Raw genomic sequence first — 23,514 nt, 5'->3', positions numbered from 1 at the left:
GGGGACCCAAGAGGTGGAATCCGTGGAAGTGCGGTTGTCTCCCCTTCTTATAGTTTTGGGGATGGAATGTAGGTTGGAAGGCCCGAGGGGGTGGGACACAGGTGGGCCAAAGAAGTAATCTGGTCAGGAAGGACTTCATTATCACTTCTTTGGGATGGACTTTGGCCTAGGGCCTTTTCCGGACTTCATGAACATTCCATGAATGGTCCTGTTTTCCCAGTCATTCCCGGCATGGCCTCCATTTTAGATTTCACTCGTATTAGACCCGATTTACCTAACCACACTGACTACCTAACTTTAAATCTGGCTTCACCGCCCCGAGGACCGCTGGATCCAGGCAAACCTTCAGCACCGCGCAGCCTTCCGCCAGGTGCCGTTCACAGGCACCTGGCTACGCACACGCCCCACGTGCTCACACCGCGAAGCGTAGAGGCGCTTAGGTACAGCAGCCACTCCCGCCCAGGAGGAAGGGGCGTTACTCAAATGGGCGAGTGCGCACGCACACCCCGCTCCTAGAGCACCAGCACTAGGAGGTCCCGGTTCCGAGAGTTCCTGGCTCCTCCTTCCCGCGGCCCTCCCTTCCTCCTCCCCCGACGCCCGCGTCTCCCTGGCAACACTCTTGGTGTGGTCCGTTTCCAGTTCCGTAAACAGGAAGTGGGTCTGCGAGCCACAGCTGCTTCCGGTGCGGCTAGGGGTGGGAGGGAATGTGAACAGCGGAGGGCCGGAGCCAATCGCGGAGGACGGCTGGGAAAGAGCCAATCCCGAGGGGGAGGCGGGCGCTTTAGGGGCGGAGACTGGGGCGGGTCCGACGGCTCTCAGCCAATCGCGACTAAAGGGCGGGGCAGCGCTGACGGCTGCGGGCGGTGGCCCTAAGGCGGCGGCTTCGGGGTAGGGTCCCGGCCCGGAGTGGCGATGCTGCAGCTGCGGGACTCGGTGGACTCCGCGGGCACGAGCCCCACGGCCCTGCTGGCGGCCGGCGAGGACGTGGGGCCGGGCAGCGCGAGCGGGGCCCGGGCAGGGGTGGGCACGCCACTGCGCCAGACGCTGTGGCCGCTCAGCGTCCACGACCCCACGCGGCGCGCCCGCGTCAAGGAGTACTTCGTGTTCCGGGTGAGGGCCGGGCCGGGCCGGGCCGCGGGAGGGCAGTGGGAGGACAGGGGAGGAGGGTCGGGCACGGGGAGGGCAGCTGGAGGGCTGGGGAGGAGGGTCGGGCACGGACGGGGAGGGCAGGGGAGGAACCTGGGGCCGCGGGAGGGTCTGGGAGGCTGGGGAGGAGGACCAGGCCCTGGGAAGCAGGGGAGGCCCGGCAGGGCGGAGCAGAGGGACAGGAGGAGAGGAGAGCGCCCGCCCAGAGTGACCTCTGCCCCGGCCGCGTCCAGCCCGGCACCATCGAGCAGGCCGTCGAAGAGATCCGCGCCGTGTTCCGGCCCGTGGAGGACGGCGAGATCCAGGGGGTGTGGCTGCTGACCGAGTAAGCGAGCCTCCGGTGTTGGGGGGGAGCTTCCCGTGACCAGGCCCTGCGAACCACTGGAACACCCCCCTGAGAAGAAGAGGGTGGGAACAGGTGACTTGTCTTCGCCTCTAGGGTGGACCACTGGAACAACGAAAAAGAGCGTCTGGTGTTGGTCACTGACCAGTCGTTGCTCATCTGTAAGTACGACTTCATCAGCCTTCAGTGCCAGCAGGTGGTCAGGGTGGCACTCAGTGCAGTGGACACCATCTCCCACGGAGAGTTCCAGTTTCCCCCCAAATCTCTCAACAAGTGAGTGCATTCAAAGAAGCCCTTATCTTGCTGTTGGGACCATTGTGACCTTAGAACTCAGCTCTTTTAAACCCCTAGGTGGTAGTCCTGTGTCTGCTGTTCTGTGTAAGCTAATGATCTCAGCCTGAAGGATGGATAGAAAGATCCTTAAAATAGAAGCAAGTGACTTTCTGGGAGTCGAGTGCTACTGAGAGGGATTTTGGCATGAAAGACAGCTTTTAGGCTTGCAGTGGAAGTGGTTTAACTGGGTTTCAGATACATCCCAGCAGAGCCACTGTCAAAAGAGAACTGGATGTTCCTCAGGGCATTTTATCTCCATCCAAGGAAAAATTACATGTTCAAGCCTAGTGATTTTGTTGGTTGATTTTAAAGAGTGCCAATTTAATTTATAGATATTACTAAGGGTGGATATATTTGCAAATATCTGGGGGTAGCCAAGCACAGAGGCCCACACCTATTATCCCAGCCACTTTGGAGGCTGAGACAGGAGGATTGTGAGTTTGAGGACAGCTTAGGCAACTTAGTGAGACCCTATCTCAAAGTAAAAAGTTAAAAACAAAAAAGGGGCCAGGGATGTAGGTCAGTGGTAGACCACCCCTGGGTTTAGTCCCCAATACCACCAAAAAAGAAAAAGAAGAGAGGAAAAAAAATACCTATTGCTCAACTTTCAAGAACTGATTATCTTGGGGCAGGGGTGCTGGCTCAGCGGTAGAGCACTCGCCTAGCATGTGTGAGACCCTGAGTTCAATCCTCAGCACCACATAAAAATAAATAAATAAAATAAAGATATTGTGTCAACTACAACTAAAAAATATTTTTAAAAAAGAATTGATCATCTTTAATAGGAAAAAAACCTAAACTGTAAAATTCAGAGGTTTTATTTTGCACCCAGCTACAATTTAGAGTTTGATGTAGAGATTTGAATGGAGAATTCAGTGAGCCAACATGATTAAAAATTTTAACCAGCATTTAATAATACAGAAAAGAAACAGCAAAATTATGAACACATTAATCACGGGCTAGGCTATCTATGATGTATTTCTATTAATTTTTAATGCATAAGTAAAGATAAAGTTTAGATAAACAAGAGAATATATGTAACTTGTCATATTTAGAAGTCCTTAAGCCAAAAAGCTGGGCATGGTGGTGTACATCTATATCCCCAGCTACTTGGGAGTCTGAGGAGGGAGGATCATGAGTTCAAGGCCAGCCCGGGTAACAGTGATACTCAAAGCCACTTTTGGTTGGGAAGTGTCTCGGGTCTTCCCAGGAATACAGAGCTACATTAACTGCTGCTTTTCGTCTCTGGCGGGTGTGAGAGCCTCCTGTCTGTGGTGTTGAAGATGGCTGTTTGTTCTCATGTGTCAGGCGAGAAGGCTTTGGGATTCGCATCCAATGGGACAAGCAGAGTCGTCCTTCTTTCATAAACAGATGGAACCCCTGGTCCACAAACGTGCCCTACGCCACTTTCATAGAGCACCCAATGGCTGGTGTGGATGAAAAGACGGCTTCTCTGTGCCAGGTGAGCAGGTGGTCAGCAGCCACTGCAGCTGCACGTCCAGCAGTGGGGAGAGGTCTGTGTCACCCCGTCTTGTGGCCACATACAGGGATGAGAGCTTGAAGAATGACTGCTGACCATGAGGAAATGAACTTCTAGCTTTTAAAATTTTTGGTTAGGGCTGGGGCTGGGGCTCAGTAGTGGAGCGCTCACCTAGCACATGCGCGGCCCTGGGTTCGATCCGCATAAAAAATAAATAAAGGTATTGTGTCCAACTGCAATTAAAAAAAATATTTTAAAAATTTTATTCTGGTTAAGCTATGCACTTTGGTGCCCACTTGTAATCCTAGTGATTCTGGAAGCTGAGGCAGGAAGATTGCAAGTTTAATGCCAGCCTGGGCTACTTAGCAGGACTCTGTCTCAAAATAAAACGAAAAGGCCCAAGAATGGAGCTCAGTGGCAGAACGCCCTAGGTTCCTTTCCCATTACTGGGGAAAAAAAAATTATTTCATTTGTGTGTGAGGAGCCCGTATGACTGCTGGTCTGTAACATGGCCTCTTGCTGCTGCTGATTCTCTTGGAGAATAGCCTAGACACACGGTAGGGAGTAGCAGCCGACCCGCCATGTTGAAGACACCTAGTCTGGGTGCTCCCTGGGCCTCAGGCCAGGTTTGGAGCAGAGATGGGTTGGGTGCACCTGGGAGCCTGCCTAGGATGAAGTAGGCCTCTGTGGCAAAACACTTGCCACCCTCCAAGTCCTGTCGGGAGGAAAGGCTGATGTCTAAACAGACGAGCACAATGGCAGGTGTCATGCCAATCAGAGAGCCACGCTGAGTGCTGTGGAGGGACGCCCAAGAAGTGGCTGAGAGGTGTCTTGTCAAGTGAGGGCCCTGAGAGGCTCAACAAAGAAAAAGGCACACACCATAGAGTCACGTTGTGCCACAGCAGCCTGCTCACACAGCAGTGGTGGGCACTGGGGCAGACAGCTGCAAACATGGCATCATCGCCCATGGTCCAGGACGCGGTGCCAGGCAGCAGTACCCAGGACTGGCTTACGTGCCTGTTTTTCTCTGATCAGCGTTTAGAGGGTGCTTCTCCCTACACGAGTGTGCTGTGAAGCAGTGTGCCACACTGGCCACGCTGGCACCTGAGTGACCTGCGTACTGGTTGTATAAGTACTGTGATATTCTCAAAATGAAATCACTTAAAGACGTTTTTAGAACATCTCATTACCATTAAGTGACACATGCCTGTGTGTGTGTGTGTTTTGAGAGAGTTAAATGTCTCAAAATGCAAATTTTTCCATTTAACAGATTACTCTTTTGTTGCTTGAAGCTCCTTGTTTTTTCTCTTTAAAGTTGGAAAGCTTCAAGGCTCTGTTAATCCAAGCTGTCAAAAAAGCCCAAAAAGAAAGTCCTCTGCCAGGACAAGCAAATGGTGTGCTGGTCTTGGAGCGGCCCCTGCTCATCGAGACCTACGTGGGATTGATGTCCTTCATCAACAACGAGGCCAAACTGGGTTATTCCATGACCAGAGGCAAGATTGGCTTCTAGACAGCTCAGCGTGGAGCCATCCCCAAGGAAAGCCTTGTTGAGGGGGAACTCGGGAATGCGGGAGACCTCAAGCCAGCCCGCTGCTACTGGAGGGAGGACCGGGGTGGCCACCTTTGGGGAATCTGAGTGTTATTAGCATGGTCCAGTGAATTCCTTAGTGAGCTACAGAGAGGGGCAGAGAGACGTAGCTGACCCCGTGCTGCTGCTGTTCGTGTCCCCTCAAGTGCCCATTAGCTTCTTGTGGTTTCCTGCCTAGCCCCTGCAGCATGCTTCGAGTCTGTGGGCGCATCTGTGTGCCTCGCTGTATAGACCTCAGTACGGGAAGGAGCCTGGCATCTCCAGTGCCTGCACTTGCACATGTGTTTACACTCATGTCAAATTTTGTATTTTTGAAATTTTATCCATTTTTTTAAGCAAAATACAAAGCAACCTACAGACTGGTCACAGCAGTCTGTGCCTTGTCAGAGCCTAGCGGACAGTTCTTTTTTGTAAATATGGTTGACAACAGTTGTATGTTTTCTAAAATTAATCCAAGTTGTTAATACTTTTTCCCCAGGCCCAGAAAAGTTTACAGAGAATCATTTAACACAATTTGTTGAGGAATTGCACATAATTTTGACAACTATAGGTATCCTAAGCTTTTGTTATTTTGTTCATGTTTAAAAGGGAAATAGGTAGTTTGCTCTTTAAAGGATGCACTTTAAAGCAAGGACGTGTTAGATCCCCAGAGACGCGCTGCCACCCTGGCTCCTGCAGCCCGTAGGTTCCAGGTGCTATCAGACTCCCAGCCCACACCTAGTGGGGCTGCAGCACTTGCGACTTGAGCGCTGGCTCCTCAGTCTCCTTCTCCTCACTTACAGCTCTGTCATGGCTTTACGCTTGCTGGCACAGATGCGACCGGGACACGTGGCCTGTCCAGTGGAAGGCTGTCTCAAAGCACCCAGGTCTTCAGCCTGCTCTTGCAGTCTTGTAGTAAAGATGTTTAGAACCAAATGGATGTTGCTGTTTTTTGAGGTTATTGTCATTAAAATTAGTGCCCAGCCAGGGGAGCAGCTCCCCAGTGAGTGAGTCTCAAGCCTCAGCTTTGAAGGTCTGTCTGTAGGCTCTGCAGGAGCAGGAACAGGATCCTGCCTGGCATGTCCCCCATGAAGAGAGACAGTGCGGGCAGCCGGGCAGCCCTCTCAGCGCCCCTGGTGCTCCAGCCGCCGCCTCCCAGCTATCATCCCCTTGAGAGGACCCAGGAGAGCCCTGCCCTCAGGTGCTTGTCCCCCTCACTCCAGAGTACACCCTACCACAGAGGGCAGGCACACCCATGCCCTCCTGAAACCACCAGTGACTGAAAAGAACCCAGAGCAGCCATGGCAGTGGGGTGGGCTCTGCAGCACAGCGTCCTTCACGTCCTGAGATTGACTAGCAACTCGGCCTAACCTGGGAAACCTGCCGTGATGGCAGTTCAAGGAAATAAGCATCAATGTTTTATAAATTAGCAAATATTTATTTTAACTAGTGAAAATTACAGCTTTATACCACACGTATTTACAAAACCCCCTTGCTACAGAAAATCTGAGTCAAGTCACTGAGCCAGCACATGACAGCCGGAGAGCTCCCAGGGGAACCTCTTCCTTCCAAGGTCAGGGACATGGAGTCCCTGCTGAGGGTTCCACCAGGTCCTACACATGGCGGTCCCGTTGTTCCAAAGCTGTGTGGACCCCCTCTTCAGTGTCCAGGAAACAGAGACAGAAGTGACCCTTACTGAGGAGGGCCAAGGAGTCCCCACCTGAATGCCAGCACAGAGAAAGCACCGGAAAATCACCTAGAGACAGAAAAGGGTAGCCGAAGGGTCAGAGCAGAGAGACGAGGGTCCCCGGGGAAGGCAGCCTGTACCCCACGGGCAAACAGAAGGGACCTGGGTGACCCAGAGAGAGCTCAAAGCCACCATCCACCCTATGAAGCTGAGGGTGGTGGGTCCTGTCAGGTGCGCACACTGGGCACAGGCCTTGAAGTTTCCTGAAAGACGTGGAGGAGCTCCCCCGGGCAGCAGAGGGCCTGGCAGCTGCCCCAGAGGCTGCAGCTCCACGCCCACCGGATGCACTCACCCTCCCCAGGCACCTGCACCGACACGCAGCCTGCCGGGGACCACAGGTAGACCTTGCTGCCTCCTGTGCAGATGGCCAGCCGAGGCTGCTGTGGGTCCCATAGGAAAGAGCGCACGGGGGCCAGCTGCTCCAGCACCACGAAGAGCCTGAGCTTCTGGATGTCCCAGACCCAAACGGTGTTGGGGACATTGTCTGGGAAGGAAGAAATGACAGGGCATCATGTCATCCGTGCTCTGCTGACCCTAGGTAGCCTGGCCCCTCTGCAAGAAAGCCCTGGAGAGGTCAGTGTTCCTGAGCCTGCTTCAGAGGACCAGGGTTCCAGAGCAAAGCTCAGGCTTCAAAGACCATCCACCAGTGTTCTTCTTTGGCTTTGTTGTAAGAGCTGCCATCATTAACTAAAAAAAAAAAAAAAACAACCAGGCCTACAGGGCAGACTGCCTGCCCTATGCCCTATTCTTTCTTTTTGTTTTTTGGGGAGATGGGATACCAGGGATTGAACTCGGGGGCACTCGACCACTGAGTCACATCCCGAGACAGGGTCTCACTGAGTTGCTTAGCGCCTCGCTGTTGCTGGCATTGAACTCATCTCCTCCTGTCTCAGCCTCCCCAGCGATTGCTGAGGCTGGCTTTGAACTCAATCCTGTTTCAGCCTTGCCAGCTGCTGGGATTAAAGGCGCGTGCCACTGCGCCTGGCTTCAGTTCTTTCTTAAGGAGGAAGGAGTGTGCAGAGGCCAAGGTACTGCTGCTGACTCACTGGCCTGCTGCCTCCGCAAAGAAGAGCTGGACTCCTGAGGGGCCTCTGCAGCAGGACACTGCATCTCGCCAGGCAATCGAGCCCACGCACGGCCCCTTCACTTGCTTTTTCTTTCCCATGGTTTCTACCCCTGGAGCGTGGGGCACAGCAGATAGACACCAGGGCATACTGACCATTCCTTGTGGCCAGGAAGTAGCTGTCAGCACTGAAAGCCAGCATCCCCACGCCCATCCTAGGGTTCGCTCTGTCAGTGGCCGGCTTCAGGGTCTGCAGGGAAACTGGCACAGAGGCGATCTCATCTGGAACGTCACAAGGGAGAGATGCTGAGCTCGCCTGAGTCGGCTACAGCACGGAGGCCCGGGGAACTCCCCCCAGGGACAGTAGCACCACTGCCTGCCAGGCCTGGATGTCCCAGACCCATACAGTGTTGGGGACATTGTCTGGTAAGGAAGAAATGACAGGGCATCATGTCATCCGGCTTGTTCCGGATCTACCCAGCCTCGCTGCCCTCACACCTCAGCGGTTGTTTTCCCACCCGGTCAGCGGTCAGTGGTCAGCGTCCTGGTTCAGTCAAGCTCAACCTCGTTGTTTCTGTGGCTTTCAGATGCAGAGAGCTTTATAAAACCAGCAGCAGGAGGCTGCAGGACAAGTGGCGGTGAGCTGCTTCCTGGGGCCAGGCTGCCCTCCTACCCTCCACGCCTGCAAAGGACTAGGTGCTATCCCCACATGTCCCTAAGGTCCCTGTGTCCTCTGGAGCACAGGCTCCTTGCCTCCAGTGCATGGCCAGGACCAGCACGGCCGAGGGGTCACCACTCCCTGCTGTGTCCAGCTAGTCCCGCTCACTGCACCCCTGCAGGCTCTCTGATCCCCCTGGGGCACCTCACTCTTGATGTCAAGCCCTGCCCTCAGTGAGTCAGCTGTCAAACTAGACTCCAGCACTTACTCCATCGCTGGCTGGAGGCAGCACAGGGAAGGGAAATGGACTTTTAAAAAAATAAAGAGCACTTGAAATGTATTTGGACAAAAAGGAATCTTTCATTTTAAAAGAAAAACAAAAACAAGCGAAGTGTCCCATGCAGAGGACAGCAGCCCTCTGCTACTTACATTTGCTCTCTGAGGCTGAGAGGGGGGCCGCCAGTGGTAGGGGTGGTGGGAAGGACAGGCGGCCCAGCCCCAGCGGTGGGCCCTTCTCCGCTTCCTTATACACAACCTGAAAGACAACCCGGCCACCAGGTAGGAGGGACAGGGCTGAGACCCGGGAGCTGCTATGGGGATGCCCGAGGGTTCTGGGCAAGCAGCTGTGGCGTAACGGTGCCACCTGTGGAGGGGAGGCTCCCCAGGGCCACCTGAGCCTGCTGGCAAGTGCCCCTTGAGAAGCGAGGAGCCAGTGTGCAGCTGTGTTCAGACAGCACCCGGTCACTCCTGCAGTCAACCATGCAGGAGTGAGCGGGGCGTCCACTTCCCTGGTGACGGCCAAGGAGAGTGGGCACCACCAGATGCCAGCAAGCAGCATGCGGAGGAACCTCCCCAAGGAGGTGGTGGGTGTGGCAGGCTCGGGCCTACAGTCTGGATCTTAAAGTCCCCCAAAGGCCCATTTGCTGATGGTCCCCAGCCTGTGGCCACAAGGGGAGGTCGTACCTAGGGGAGGAAGGTAGGTCACTGGGGGCGTGGCCTAAAGGGGACCTGGGACCCAGGTCTTCCCCTCTTGCTCTGCTTCTTGGCCACCACGAGGTAAGCAGCTCTGCTTTGCCTTGCCATAGGCTCAAAGCAAGAGGGCTAGGTGACATGGACTGAACCCTGAGGCCGTGACTTCCCACCTGCAAGCTATTTCTGCAGGCATTCTGTCACAGCAGGGAGAGCTGACCAACACTCGGGGGCCCTGGTGCAGGGTTCACCTGGTTTAGTTTTAAGGCATACATGTGAGAGGCCCTGGAGAGATGCAGCGGCCACGGGACATCTTTGGGCCCTTATGGTCAGCCTTCCCTCGGCCTTCCCTCCCAGAGCCTCCCTCACCGCTCCCTCCAAGAGGCACCTTCGCCTGAGATCACCCATTCCTGGCACCTGCAGCTCCTCTCTGCGCCTCCTCCCAGTATTCACCTTGATGTCACCTCCAGGAAGGTCCCTGGCTGGCTGGCCTGGCCCTGTGCCTGCTGGCCACGCCACTCGTATTCTCCTCCTCAGAGCCAGTGCAGCCCTATCAGGGAGGCCAGCATTTTTATCTCATCTTCTACCATCACCCACACAGACCAGAGGCCAGGAGGCAGTGGGCACTTGCTGCTGCTGCACAAATGGACACCAAAAGTCCTCTCCATCAGAGGACTGTGTGTTTCCTGCTCCCTGGGCCTGGAAGGTGACCTCCTCAGGCCCTGTGGAGGTGCCCAGCTCTCCCAGCCCACTATGCAGGGGCAGGGGCAGACTCAGGTCCTCTTGGAAAGAGGCCTGAAGTGCAAGTGCAGTAGCTGGAAGAGCCTGTGGGCAGCACAGCTCGAAATCTAAGCCTGCACTGACAGAACCAGCAGAGCACAGAAAGATGCAGGTGTGGGGACAATAACATCAGCAGGGTCAGAGTGCGATTGCAGCTCCTCCCCTCCCCAAACACTGCTCAGACCCCAGCTCAGGACCCGGACTTACTATCTTGGGGTTGTTGATGGCTGCAGGATGCCCGAACTCAGTGATCATTTTCCAAGTCACATGATTAAGGAGGCGCACCTGGAGAAAGAAGCACAGCTGAGGTGAGCCGTGGGGCTAAGCAGGGCCGCTCACTGGGTTCCCACCCCACCTGTCTCCACCTTTCCGTCGTAGCTCCCCACTGCCAGGAACTGACTGCTGGGGCTCCAAGCCACCGACTTGATGCCCAGGGACCACTCGTAGGCACAGTAGGCGGACAGCAGGCGGCCATCCAGGGAGTATAGCAGGATCTTATACTGCAGAGGAGACATGCAGGCGTCACTTTCCCGGGAACACACAGCAGTGGCACTGCAGACTCCTGCAGCCCATGGGGAGCAGCACAGGAGGAAGTGTCCTCCACCCGCCTGGGAAGTGGGATTACATCTTGCAGTGGCACAGGGAAAGGGGAGACTGTGGCATACACCTGACGACAGTCAACTGCGACGAGGCCAAGCCCACTGTCTCACTGTCTGCAGAGAGCACCGGGTGAGGAGCAGGTGGGCGCTCTTAGAAGAGGACTGTCACTGGGCACACTCCGTACCTCCAAGCAGGTATCCCACACTGCCAGCACACAACCGTTCGGGGCCCACTCGATCCCTGCCAGGTCCTGGGTATCTGTATCAAAATGCTTCCAAGGGGGAGAGGAAAACATGAAGATCTGCCAATCTTTTCCTAAATAAGTGTTTCTTTTATTCATGTATTTTCTTGAGATGGGAGCCCCATCACGTTGCCCAGGTGGGTCTCGAATGCCTGAGCAAATGCAGAGCTCCTAAGTGAGACAGCGCATGCTTCCGGCCAGCTGCCTTCTCTGTACACTTACTGTTTTTAACACTCATGCATTTGATTTTCTTACACACAAATGAACGAAAATATCTACATTCTGTCCCTGTGGTTAAAATCCCTCCACACAGCGCAAGTGCCAGCAGCAGTGCTGGGGGGCCCACTCCGGGCGCCTTGCTCCCCCAGAGTGAGGAAGCGCCGTACCCTCAGGAGCTGCCAGTCGCTGCACACAAAGATGCTCACGTAGTCCTTGCAGTCCCGCCTCTCTGCCAAGGCCATGTAGCGGCCATCCCTGGTGAAAGTGACCCCTGCCAGGAAGGGGAGAGCACCCAGTTAGGAAGTAGCCAAGCAAGAGAAAGGAAGCGGAGGGCAAAGGGGGTGCCCAGTGGGGAGCCCTCCGGGACACATCCCGCACCTGGTGCCCACCAGCGAGAGCACCACTGGCAGAACTCGGGGCCTGAGAGCTGCTGGGCGGCCCACAGAAGCCCAGGCTCCTCTTCAGCGGGTCAAGAGTCAGTTCTTAGTACACTTCTTTTTTTTACTTTTGAACTTCATAGTTTAGAAGAAGTAAATTTAACATGACTACTTAGAGGGCTGGGGATGTAGCTCAAGCGGTGGCGCGCTCGCCTGGCATGAGTGCGGCCCAGGTTCGATCCTCAGCACCACATACCAACAAAGATGTTGTGTCCGCCGAAAACTAAAAAATATTAAAATTCTCTCTTTAAAAAAAAAAAAAAAGATGACTACTTAGAAAAAAACTTTGGTTGAAAATGTAAAATTGTATTTTCCAGTTCTATATCGCCTCACAAAACCTAGGCCAAGTTTTCAGGCTTTGTGAATAAAAAGGTCACCTTCAGGGCCGGGGCTGGGCTGAGTGGTGGAGCGCTTGCCTGGCATGTGTGAGGCTCTGGGCTCCACCCTTAGCTCCACGTAAATATAAATAAAATAGAGGCATTTTGTCCATCTACAATTAAAAAATTTAAAAAAGAGAGAAAGAAAAGAAACCACCTCCAATAACTTATGACTTCCACTCAGGCAGTGCGCACCTCCTCAGCAGAGCTGCTAACATTCAAACTCTACACATCAAAAATAATCACACAATTGCACTTTCATGCCAACGCAATTCCCAGATTGCTGATAGGATGGCAACCGAAAAACAGTAACACCATCAAACCGTCTAGTCAGGTAACACTACTTCCCTCTGTCTCGACAGATGCAGCAGTCACTAGTCCTGCCCGGCATGCTAGGTGTGTCTGCCCCAGCAGTCCACCTCCTCCCGGAGGCCGTAATGGGGAGAGGGCCCCCATGCCTTAGCCTGCCCCTGGGTGTGACCAGCTCAGAGAAGTCCCCAGAAGAGCCAGTGACTCAACATTCATGTGGATGCTGAGCCGTGTCCTTGCCGGGCACCAGCTGGAGGGTCTGACCACCCGCTCTCTGGAAGGCCAGGGTCTCCTGTGAACTCCACTTTTATCTGAAGTCTGCCTGGCTTCCTCTTGTCACCCAAATGGTGGCGAAAGGGCCTTGACTTTTATAGAGAAAGATGGGAACATGCCTGGGAGACACTTCAAGTATACAAGGGCTGAGTGGGGACAGGAAGAAGGTCCACTAGGAGCTGGTGTGCTGCTGAGTTTCTAAGTTGGAAATATTCCATGGAAGAAAGTCCCCAAATCCCCAAACAGATGCAAAGAAGTAAGTTGGAGCGGCTGTGGCAGACTCACCCTGCTGACAGGCTTTGGGATACTTGATGTAAGACACGGACTTTGTACACAGGGACCAGACAGTTATCCGCAGCTATTGGGGAAATGGGAGAGAGAAAGGAATTGGCACGGACTTAGCATCTTCAGAAAGACTGTCCCGAATCATAAACCAGATAACTAGTCCCAGGAAAAGATTTACTGACACAAGGCTACTGATCCTTCCAGGGACTCTTCTCTACAACTGTGTCCAAATGCAAAGTTTACTGTCCTCCTACTAATGTTCTTAGAATTGTGTTCTGGAATGATATTGTCTGAGTGAGCCAAGTCAAGTGGGTGTGTTTCTAAACGCTAGGTCTCCTGGCTTGCATATTACGACAGGCACAGAAATGTCTGGATGGAGAAAAGTCCTGACCCAAGGGAGCCTCTTTCAGCCTCTAGAGCACTGTGTGGACTCAGGTGGTTCTGGCTTAAGTCCCCGGGACAGCTGCAGCCTATTGGGGGGTTACCAAGAGGAGGACACTAAGGGCCCTGGTTACCAAGAGGAGGATGTTAAAGGCCGCGCCTTCTGCAGAAGAGCTCTGGGGCCACCACTGTCACTGTTCCCCACCTCCCCTCTCCCTCCCCTGGCAGCTGGGAGGCCACTGCTGTCGCTGCTCTCCATCTCTACTCTCCCCTTACGTGGTAGCCAGGAGGTGACCACTGTTGCTGTTTCCACCACCCCTCTCCCTCCCCTGGAGGTGAACAGGCTGGTACAAAAGGCCAAGAGAAGACAAGGTCCCAACAAGTGACTGAGGAGGACACCTGCACCAAGGGGAACGCCCCTGGATGGGAATCTGACCTTCTGGGATGTAACAGCAAATTCCACACCTGATTACATGCTGACCCTCTATGACCCCACCCTGTGGAGCAGACCAGAATAACTTGTTTCCGTAAAGGTTCTCCACGCCCTTCCCACTGGGCAGCGCGACAGGCCACTGATCCTCAGGTCCCTCAGCTGCTCTGCTGCATAAGGAGGGCTGTTGCAGCACGAAGTGCAGCAAGTGCTGGGCACAAGGAGCCGGGTGGCGCTCCACAGCCCTCCTAGGAAGGATGTGGCCCCAAGGGCACGCAGTCGGGTAAGTGCCACCTGAGGATGCAGTGTGCCCTTTTCAATGCTGCCTGCTTTCAGCTCATCAGCTTAAAAACTCAACTAACTTGATTTCTCCACTCACCCTCCTAAGACATAAGACAGAAAACCAGACCGAGGCGGCTGTGTCTAGGAGCCCACAGGCACGTGGACGCCTGCACACAGTGTGGAGGAGTGACAGCAGGCACTGCCCTCTTGTGAACTTGAGCACTGAGGACAGGGCTCGTCCTCCAGAGCCTCTGCCACGCTGGGGCCTGGGGAGGGTGGTGTGCAGTAGAGCAGGAGTCCCATGAGGATAGCAGGGAACTGTCTTCACCAGAGGCAGACTGCCCAGTGGCAGGCCAGGTGCCACAGGCCCGGAGTGCAGGAGTGGAGACCACCCCACAGAGCAGGCTGGACAACTCAACGAGAAACTTCCACACCCAGGAGCACAGGCAGGTGTCAGAGACAGCATCTGCTGCCTGCACCTTACGGAGGCCCCAGCAGGAAACGCACTCAGCCTGGCTTCTGCCTTCACCCCACCAGGAACAAATAAGTTTAGAAACCTCCAGGAGGAGGGAGGGCTGGGGATATAGCTTAGCAGCACTCACGAGGCCCTGGGTTCTATCCCCAGTAAACACACACACACACACACACACACACAAACAAAATCCAGTAAGAAAAAATAGTTAGGGGGCCGGGCACAGTGGTGCTGGCCTGTAACCCTGGCAACTTGGGAGGCTGAAGCTCAAGGATCATAGTTCAAGGCCAGCCTCTGCAACTTAGAAAGACTGTTTCAAAATAAAAAGTGTTTGGGATGTGGCTCAGGGGTAGAGAGCCACCGGGTTCCTCAAAAAAGAAAAGGAAAGAATACACCTCTGTCAACTCTACCCGCTCCACTGACAGCTGAAGAAGCATGCTGGCCCTGGGCACAGGCCTCTCTATGGCCACTTCCATCAGAAGCTGGCCCACAATGGTACAGGGGCCATGCAGAAGGGTTCAGAAGCACTCGGCAGCAGGAGGGTGGCCACAGGACACCATGATGGGACAGCATGGTGCAAGGGAGAGCCAGAGCTCTGGGCAGCAGGCGGCTCCAGCAGGCAAAGCCGCAGAGACGGAGGCTGCAGGTGACGGGCAGGACAGGGACAGCGATGAGGGGCCCCATACTCTGGTGCCGAAGTCCTCAGCCCTGCTCACCCAGGACTACCTGCAAAACAATCTCCAAACTGCAAGCATCAAGTGGGTGAGTTTCATTGCCTGTGAAATACGTTGTCTTCTCACAGGGCCTCGCTCCTGCTAGGCAAGGCTCTGCAGCTTACTCACACCTCTAGCCCTTGTTTTTCTCCTAGTCCACTACAGGCTACTTACTACATCCACACTAACATGTAAGGGCACGAGGGGTTGGGAGTGGGGCTCAGAGGTAAAGCACTGGCCTGGCACATATGAGGCCGTGTGTTCCATCCCCAGCACAATAAAAATAAAAGTAAATAAATACATAATGTGAAACCTCAACCAGTTAACAGTGGGACACAGGCACTTAAGTGGACCAACAATGGAAGAGATTGAAAATCAGAAATGATCCTGAGGGCATAAAGGAATTCAGTACTTACACCACGGTGAAGATGGATGAAGTAATTATTTAGAGTAAATAACTCAGGGAAGAGATAACAATGGGTCCATACCTCATACCACACACAGCTATACACTCTACTTGTCTAAATTAACGTGTGTAAAACAAGATATGAAAGCACTCGACCTCACCGATAATTAAGGACATGAAATTAAACCAGAGTAAAGGCCAGCACAGTTCCACTGGATCGCAAAGCTCCGTCCGGAGAGATGAACACATCGGTGCTGACCAGGCAGGACCCTCCCACGGTTTCTGGATATGTTACAGGGGGTATGAACCACAGCATGACAGCCCTGTGCCTCTGACAACCCAAAATGCCCAGAAACAGAATGGCTAATAGACTGTGGCATGGTTTTTCTTACAAAGAATGAACGAACCAGCTACACCTGTCTGCATGGGTGAATCTAAAAACAACGCTGGGCGATCTGTGAAGCAAGCACAGGGCCATTTAAATGAGCTGTAGCCACTGCAAACCAAACATCTGTGCAACATATATGATGCCCCCCAGAAGAGCAAGGAAATGAATAATGCCAAGTGCCGGCTGAGGAGTGGCCTGGAGAGGACAGCAGGATTCCAGGGCTTGACAGCAATCTGCTGCCCTCTGCGGCCTGTGGAACCACACAGCCTTCTTACTGACACGCAGGAGGCAGAGCCCCCTCTCACCCTCGGCAACACCCTCCCACAGGGTTGTGCATCTGGAAGGGTCCAGTGGCACAGGTCTGAGAGTGTTCCATCCTCCCTGTCAACTAGACTGAGGCACAGGTGACCACAGGGTCAATTCCTGGCCAGGGACATCTGCATCCCTGTGTTGTTCTTCACTGTGGCAATGGAAGTCTGCTTGAGTATCGGGGTCAGTTTTAGTATTGTCCCAGGGTGCCCCGTGCCATGAGGTTCCTGATGTTCCTCCACCACTCATCTTGACATTTACTCTAATGTCACCTACAAAGTGGCCACAACCTTGGTCTTAGGTTGAACAGTGTCATCCAAATGCACTCTAGGCAATTAACTGATTCTGTATAAATTATGTTTCAGAATTAATATATGTGTAATGTGGGATACACAATAAAGCCATTTCTTTAAGGTTTATAAACTCTGTAGATGATAACTTTTCCTTTTGAAAATTTTAAGTTAAAAACCTAGTGTCACAAAAAAAGGGAAAAAAAAGTGTTTTCTTCAAAATTGGCCTAAAAGGTTATCCAGTGCTTCTGGGATAGGACTTTTGATAGACATGCTGCTCCAGAGCCCAACAGTGACAGTCCCAGGCCCCTTGGGAGCAGAGTGTGGGCTCCCACTGGCTGACAAGGCTCACAAGGCCTGACACTCACATGGAATTCTGTTGTGTTCAGAATGTGGCGCCCGTCTGGGCTCCAGCACGAGGCCACCAGCCCTGCAGAGCCCTCGTCGATCTTGCAGTGCCACTCTGGCTGCTCCAGAGACCAGACCTGGATTTGCAAAGAGAGAGATGCACCATTAGGGACCAACTGGCACACCCAGCATGCCTTCTCCCAGGGACCGTCCACTGCGCTGGATCAAGATAGGACAGCTCTGGAGTCTGCCCTCAGGAAGCACTGGCACTAGGCCCATGGCAACATAAGCTCGCTTCTGGGCGATCTTTCTCTCGCTATCCTGTAAAACGATGTGTCCAGGTTGCCCTCCCAGGCCCTCACTGAGCTGCTGTGGGTATGTGACAAAGCACTGCCTTATCTAGCACTGCCTGAAACACACAGCACCCCAGCATTAGACTGCAGTGGCAAATACCTCCATTTCTGGAATTATATTTGCTTAGAGATCAAGAATATTCTAGGGTTTACTCATTTTTAAAGTATTAAGGGGGCTGGGATTATGGCTCAGCAGTAGAGCACTCGCCTAGCATGCACGGGGGCCCTGGGCTCGATCCTCAGCACCACAAAAAAATTAATGAATGGAATAAAGGTATTGTGTCCAATTACAACTAAATAAATAAATAAATAAAATTTGAAAAATAAAAAATTAAAGTATTAAACTATTAGAGGAACATTATGATTCTAAAAGAAAACTGACTTTGAGCTGCACTGCCACTGTTTTCCAAACTGGAAGACATGACACTGGTGACACGACACTCCCAGGGAGGTTTCCTAACTCTGACCCCAACACAAGAACACACACCTGCACAAGCCCCCGTCTGTACATGGCACAGAGGATGAAGAGGGAGTCTGCCGACCACTCTATGTGCTGGATCTGGTCCAGGCAGGTGTACAGCTGATGGATCTGCAAGGTGCTCACATCCCGGACGACTAACCGGTACTGGACACAGGAGGCCTAAAAGACATAAGTGAGGAAGCACTGGACTCTTCTGCTCTACAGGAGGGGCATGGGGCATCGGTGTGGCCCTGCATTCAGCGCCATCTCCTTCCCCTGCCTCATGAGCTTTATGTTACACAGCTTCATGTCTACACAGCTTTGCTACACAGCCTCATGTCTACACGGCTTCACGCCGCACGGCAATCACAGAGCTCATTCCCAAAACAAGAGGAGGTAATACAGAGACTGAAGCTGAAATATACAAAGTAGGTTTTATTTTATTTTATTTTTTTAATATTTATTTTTTAGTTATGGTTGGACACAATATCTTTATTTTATTTATTTATCTTTATGTGGTGCTGAGGATTGAACCCAGGGCCTCACATGTGCTAGACGAGCGCTATACCACTGAGCCACAATCCCAGCCCACAAAGGTTTTAAATTGTTAGGCTCCACTACTGACTTTATCACTAGATGCTACACATGTCAAATTATCATTGCACCTGATAAATCTGCAATTAAAATAAATTTTAAAAAATAAATTATGCTCTAGTATAAAGTGTGAGACTATTAAGACTCTACTTAAAGCACTTCTACTCCTTTCTGAAGTTAATACTAAAAACTAAGCCCAAGTGGGACAGAATACTGGGAAAAGCTCTTCTGTGACTTAATAACCAGAGCCTTTCCCACTGTCACTTCTAGACAGTTTCCTCAAATTTATAAAGAGTTAAAACCCCAGGGCTCAGGGCTGTTGGTGAGAAGCAGCAAAGCCCTTTACATGGCACCACTAGCCAACCCAGAACAAACCAAAAGTGAACACATGTGACTTGTCCCTGTCACTGAACATCAAAAAGTTTGTTTTAAATGTATTTTCTTAAATGTTTCTTAAATATTTCTTCATGTCCATATTTATGCAAATAATTTCTGAGTAACCACCTGCTGACTATACGTTATAGACTAAAAATCAAGACTGGATTTTAAAATGTTAATTGCTTCATTTCTGTACTTATCAAGGTCAAACTAGACTTATTAGCTTTATTAACTTCCACAAGGAAAGCCTCATTGGTGGAGAAAAAAAAGAAAAAGGGAAGGTGGTGACTGCAGACTTGAAGAGCCAGCATCACAGAACTTATTTTCTCACACTGTAGCTTCCACAGCTCTGATTAGTTACAATGAATTCCTTAAGAAATGGAAACTTTGGCACTCACAAGCACCATCTGATATCTATAGCATGATACTAAAACTGGGCTTTCTTTTTTTTTTTTTTTTTTTTTTTTTTTTTTTTTTTTTTTTTAAAGGTTTATTAGAACACAGCCACTCTCCTTCATTTACATTTTTTTTTTTTTTAGAGAGAGAGAGAGAAATAGAGTCTAGAGAGAGAGAGAGAGAATTTTTTTTCAATATTTATTTTTTAGTTCTCGGCGGACACAACATCTTTGTATGTGGTGCTGAGGATCGAACCTGGGCCGCACGCATGCCAGGCGAGCGCGCTACTGCTTGAGCCACATCCCCAGCCCTAAAACTGGGCTTTCAAGAACAGGATTCCAGTAACAAATTATTACCAAGTGTTCCACAATATTCTGATGAGGGCACACAAACCAAAAAACAAATATAATCATTCTCCTTATAAATCAATGAAACTTTCATAAATGGATTTAAAAAAAAAACACCTAATTTGTGGAGGGGGCACTTTGAAAAACATACCAAGGTTTCTGGATGCCACTTTAAGCTAATGAAATTTTGTACTTTGTAGCTGAATACTATTTTATGTGATTTAGAATAATACCTCCATAAAGAAAGTAAACATGCATTTTGGGAGTTATATTCTCAAAGGTCTAGACAAAGACAACAGAAATGTTAATAAAGATGCAAGATAACAGGAATGTTAACAAAGGTGCAAGCTGAAAAAGAATCAGAAAGCATCAGTTGGTTAATACAGGACAGTGAACAAAAAAATGAAGCACACTTTCTTTAAGGCCTGATGTTTTTTCTTTAATCGTTTCCCAATATCAATTATTCTCCCCACTTCTTAGGATATACACTGGTCATATTGCTTTATTTCAAAATTTGAAGTTGTAGCTCTGCAATCTAAGCATTGTCACTCATGTAAGGAGCTGTTCAAGTCTAGCCTTGAGGACATTACTTGAATGTGGTGAGGACAGGGAGGAGAGTTGACAACAAAGTAGACATATTATTTACCAGTTAACAGGCAACTTTTGTGACAAAGTAACAATCAGCTAACATCTCTGGACTCTCAAGTGAGTGAAAGAGACACAGCTTTATCCCTAATCCGCCTTTGACAGCCAAAAACAGCTATATGGAGTCACCTGCGCAGATCCCTTTCTAGTCTGGAGAACCAGCCCAGGACTCCTTCTGCCTGGAGTTGCACACCTGCACACCGAGCTGCAGCTCGGGGTCCAGCACACCTGCTCAGCCCGCCCCCCCCCCCCCCCGCCTGGAACTGCACATTTGCCCAGGTTCACCTCCAGACTGAAGCACTTGCCCAGATGGCCCTTCTGCCCAGGGCTGCGCACCGTCATGAACCCCTCGCGCACCGGCTCAGGACCCTTCCTGCCTGGGACTGTGCACCGTCGAGTACCCCTCCTATGCGAAGCACCTGCCCAGGTCTCCCTCTTGACAGGGGCTGCGCGCCTGTGCAGGACCCCTCCCGACCGGGGCTGTGCACCTGCCCAGGACCCCTCCTATCTGGAGCACCTGCCCAGGTCTCCTTCCCGCCCCGGGCTGCGCACCTGCCCAGGGGTCCCTCCCGCCCGGGGCTGCGCGCCTGTGCAGGACCCCTCCGACCCGGGGCACCCACCCCGGAGCTCCTGCCTGTTCCCGCCCCGCTCGCTCAGCCCGCGGTGCCGGAGTCCAGAGCAGCGTCCGCCCGGGCTCCCGCCGCGGGCGCAGGCCGCGCGCCGCCGCTCACCAGGTACTTGCCGTCCGGGGAGAACCTGCAGAGCAGGCTGGAGAGCTTGAACGCCTCCGAGAAGTTCATGGCCGCCGTCCGCCGCGGGCCCGTCCCGCGCCCGACAGCCCGCGGGGAGCCCGCCGCCCGCAACCGCCCGGCCGCGGCCGGAAGCAAGGCGGGGAAGGCGGCCGGAAGTGGGGCGGTGGAAGGAGGCCGCAGCCTATCGGCGCTGCGGGCGGCCGCGCGGCATTGTGGGGCCGGGAGTCCGCGCCCCGCCCGGCGCTTAAAGGCGCCGCCCGCCGCTCATCCCTTCGGGGTCCCAGATATCGACGTCGGGTCTGCGAGACCTCGGATCACAGACAGCTGGGGCGGCAGACAAGATGCAGGACGCACGGCTAAATTCAAATTTCAGATAAACAACGAATCATTTGTAATATAAGCACGTTCCCAAATATCGCGGGACAAATTACTGGCTTATCTAAATTCGAATTTAATTCAATATGTAACTGGGCTATCTCTCTCTCTGTAAGCATATATTTATATATTAGTACATATATTCAATATGTAACAGTGTCTGCCACAATTATTTTATTTATAACGTATAAATTTGCTAAGTCGAGCAACTACCTGCAGCGTGACTTTCTTAGGCTCAGGGGCTTTTCAGATCAAGGACAGAACGAATTCGAGGCTTACCGCGCCGAACGAATGTGTGGATCGCGCGCACTTCATTCCAAGCGCACTTGGGCTTAGATGCGCGGGAACCAGGACGCTTCAGGGCCCGCACCCAGAGTCCACAGTCTGTCTTGGCACGGAGATGGCCCTGCGCGGGCACTCGCTTATACCGACGCTCGCTCCGAGTGCCATGTCTCGTCTTCTCGTCCTCTCGCAACCCCAGAGCCTCTTTCCGGGACAAAACCTTCCCAACTCCCTCGCTCAGTCAAGTCGTTAGTGGTCCCCGCGGGTCCCAAACAGAGGCTGTGCCTCTGCAGCCTTCTGGGTCGCGCAAATCCTGACATCCCCTGTGTTCTGAGAGAGGAGCCACGGCCTGCGTCCAGCTCGCACCTCTTAACGCCCCACCCCCAACCCCCTGTCTGTGTATCCAACTTCTCCTGAAGGAACGCCTAGGGGTGCCTAAACGCGTCCTGCTCTCGTCCTGACCTTTTCGGTCCCCAGCCAGACCCAACTCCCTGAGTAGAATTGGTTTTTGAGCTCCCAAACCAAGCCTTGCAAACAGTGAGCAATAACTATGGAAATATGGAAGTCAGCAGGGCCAGGGCAAGTGGGGTCCCCGTGCAGCAGGAGAAACCGGTTTGCACCAGCCCAGCTCACTGGCAATGCCAGGGGCCACACTGCGGGGACCTCCCAAGGGATGGAGGTCACCATAGGAAAGGGGCATCAGTGCAGAGCTAGGTAACGGGTCCCATGAGCATCGGAGGCAGTGCAAGTCAGACTCGCCCTCTGTCAGGTCCTGCAGCCTAGTCCCTAAGAAGCCGAATCAGGGCCTTTGAAGCTCTCATTTGCCCAGGAAAAGCCGGCTGCGACCACAGCAGGTGTCTCAGACCAGAGCAGAGTCGCCCACTAACCCAAAGCTGTGTGCGAACCCAGAGCAATTTCAAGCTCATGAGCACCAGCGTTGCCGAGTAAACCCATTATACGATTTCGGAATCATGGAATCCGGTGCCCAGGATCTGGAGGCGGCGACCGTCCAGGGACCAAGCAGGGTGCAGTGGAGTCATTCCTGTGGTCGGTGGGACACAGCTCCCGCTGGGAGAGAATGGTCATATCCAAAGTATCTCTGTGGGATCCTGTTTGCCTGCGGAGTCGAGCCGCAGCCGCTGTGTCTAGGAGACGCGAACCGAGGGTGGCGTCCCCTTCTTCCCCGGCCTGGGGCCGCAGCCCTCAACCCTGTCCCCAGTCTGCCACAACCAGTGCAGACCGGGGTGGGGCATCCCTACCCAGCGTGGTGCACTTTTCTCTCCCCTTGGAGACCACACGCACGGCAGCGGGAGCAGCGTGGGGAGATGGAGTGTCGGGGCGTTGGGGAGAAGAGACCGTCGGAGGTAATCCAGCGCGCAGAAGAATGGAGTCTGCCCCATGACCATGTCCCCACCGCGGCTCGCGCGCGCCCTGGCTGACGCCCTCAGACCTGCCGAAGGTCGCAGTCCAGTCTCCTTAGCCCTAGGGCCCCCGGCGCCGACCTGTGTGCAGCCCTGCTCCAGCGACCCCGCGGGGCTCAGCAGGGGCCACGCGCGCCAAACAGCGGCGGGAAAGAGGCGGGGCGGAGTGCGCTCCGGGACCCCGACTCGGACCCGGCCAGCTGGGGAGGCGGAGCACCGGTAGAAGATCAAGGCCCCAGCCGGGCCCCGCCACCCGGCCCTCCTCGCGCCACGGCTGAGTGCCCGCGCTGCCTTCCCGCCGCCGGGCTGCGAAAGGCGCTAAGGCTGGCGGCCGCCCCCCTCCCCGCGGCGCCTCCCCTCCCCGCGCCCATATAACTCGCCTCCGGGCCGGCCGCCCGCCCTGCCTCCTGGCCCGCGGCCGCCGGTCCGCACCCGCCTAGAAGCCCGCGATCGGCTCGCGCCCGCCCGGCGCCAACCCAGGGTGCACGGCCAAGCCCGGGCCAGCTCCAGGCCCGCTCGGACGCGGATGTCTCGGGCTCCTGCCGCACCAGGTAGGCAGCGCTGGAACCCGCTCCAGGGGTCCGCCGTGCGGTTCCGCCCCGCTCCGCTTTCTAGGAGGGATCGCTGGGCGGCAGGCGCCCGGGCTCGCGTCTCTGAAGCTAGAA

The 23,514-nt window shown here is 53.5% G+C and overlaps 2 protein-coding genes across 5 annotated transcripts; one reads left to right on the top strand and one right to left on the bottom strand.

Annotated features, from left to right (window-relative positions):
• The first annotated feature begins 825 nt into the window (after positions 1-825).
• Positions 826-5,805, top strand: TPRG1L (tumor protein p63 regulated 1 like). 3 transcript variants are annotated; one of them, XM_081306034.1, is made up of 6 exons: positions 826-1,110; positions 1,380-1,471; positions 1,586-1,762; positions 3,131-3,284; positions 4,618-4,795; positions 5,673-5,805. In XM_081306034.1, the coding sequence occupies exons 1-6, from the start codon at positions 913-915 to the stop codon at positions 5,783-5,785; spliced, it is 912 nt and encodes a 303-aa protein (XP_081162160.1). In that variant the 5' UTR covers positions 826-912; the 3' UTR covers positions 5,786-5,805. The 3 variants fall into 3 exon arrangements, with proteins under 3 accessions (XP_081162160.1, XP_081162162.1, XP_081162161.1); XM_081306036.1 differs by having other exon boundaries at positions 827-1,110; positions 4,618-4,839; XM_081306035.1 differs by having other exon boundaries at positions 827-1,110; positions 4,618-5,805.
• A 479-nt stretch (positions 5,806-6,284) lies between these two features.
• WRAP73 (WD repeat containing, antisense to TP73) lies at positions 6,285-20,905 on the bottom strand. 2 transcript variants are annotated; one of them, XM_081306031.1, is made up of 12 exons: positions 20,751-20,905; positions 17,687-17,839; positions 16,867-16,983; positions 12,828-12,900; positions 11,314-11,417; positions 10,871-10,957; positions 10,452-10,586; positions 10,294-10,371; positions 8,767-8,872; positions 7,836-7,961; positions 6,909-7,100; positions 6,285-6,625 (listed from the first exon to the last, which is right to left on the bottom strand). In XM_081306031.1, the coding sequence occupies exons 1-12, from the start codon at positions 20,817-20,819 to the stop codon at positions 6,483-6,485; spliced, it is 1,383 nt and encodes a 460-aa protein (XP_081162157.1). In that variant the 5' UTR covers positions 20,820-20,905; the 3' UTR covers positions 6,285-6,482. The 2 variants fall into 2 exon arrangements, with proteins under 2 accessions (XP_081162157.1, XP_081162158.1); XM_081306032.1 differs by lacking the exon at positions 17,687-17,839.
• Between the last annotated feature and the right edge of the window lie 2,609 nt (positions 20,906-23,514).

This window comes from Spermophilus citellus, assembly GCF_964194105.1.
Source record: "Spermophilus citellus genome assembly, chromosome: 9".
NCBI lineage: Eukaryota > Metazoa > Chordata > Mammalia > Rodentia > Sciuridae > Spermophilus > Spermophilus citellus.
This window is presented reverse-complemented; position numbering and strand designations above follow the sequence as displayed.

What these genes read in the sequence shown, in the direction of transcription:
- TPRG1L (XM_081306034.1), top strand. Translation starts at nt 913, where the DNA reads ATGCTGCAGCTGCGGGACTCGGTGGACTCCGCGGGCACGAGCCCCACG. An exon ending in GGGGTGTGGCTGCTGACCGA is followed by an intron (nt 1,472 to 1,585) that starts GTAAGCGAGCCT and finishes CTTCGCCTCTAG; the next exon opens with GGTGGACCACTGGAACAACG. An exon ending in GGGTTATTCCATGACCAGAG is followed by an intron (nt 4,796 to 5,672) that starts GCAAGATTGGCT and finishes CCTCACTTACAG; the next exon opens with CTCTGTCATGGCTTTACGCT.
- WRAP73 (XM_081306031.1), bottom strand. Translation starts at nt 20,819, where the DNA reads ATGAACTTCTCGGAGGCGTTCAAGCTCTCCAGCCTGCTCTGCAGGTTC. An exon ending in CTCAGCCTCAGAGAGCAAAT is followed by an intron (nt 7,962 to 8,766) that starts GTAAGTAGCAGA and finishes GTGACGTTCCAG; the next exon opens with ATGAGATCGCCTCTGTGCCA. An exon ending in CTTCCTGGCCACAAGGAATG is followed by an intron (nt 7,101 to 7,835) that starts GTCAGTATGCCC and finishes CTTCCTTCCCAG; the next exon opens with ACAATGTCCCCAACACCGTT.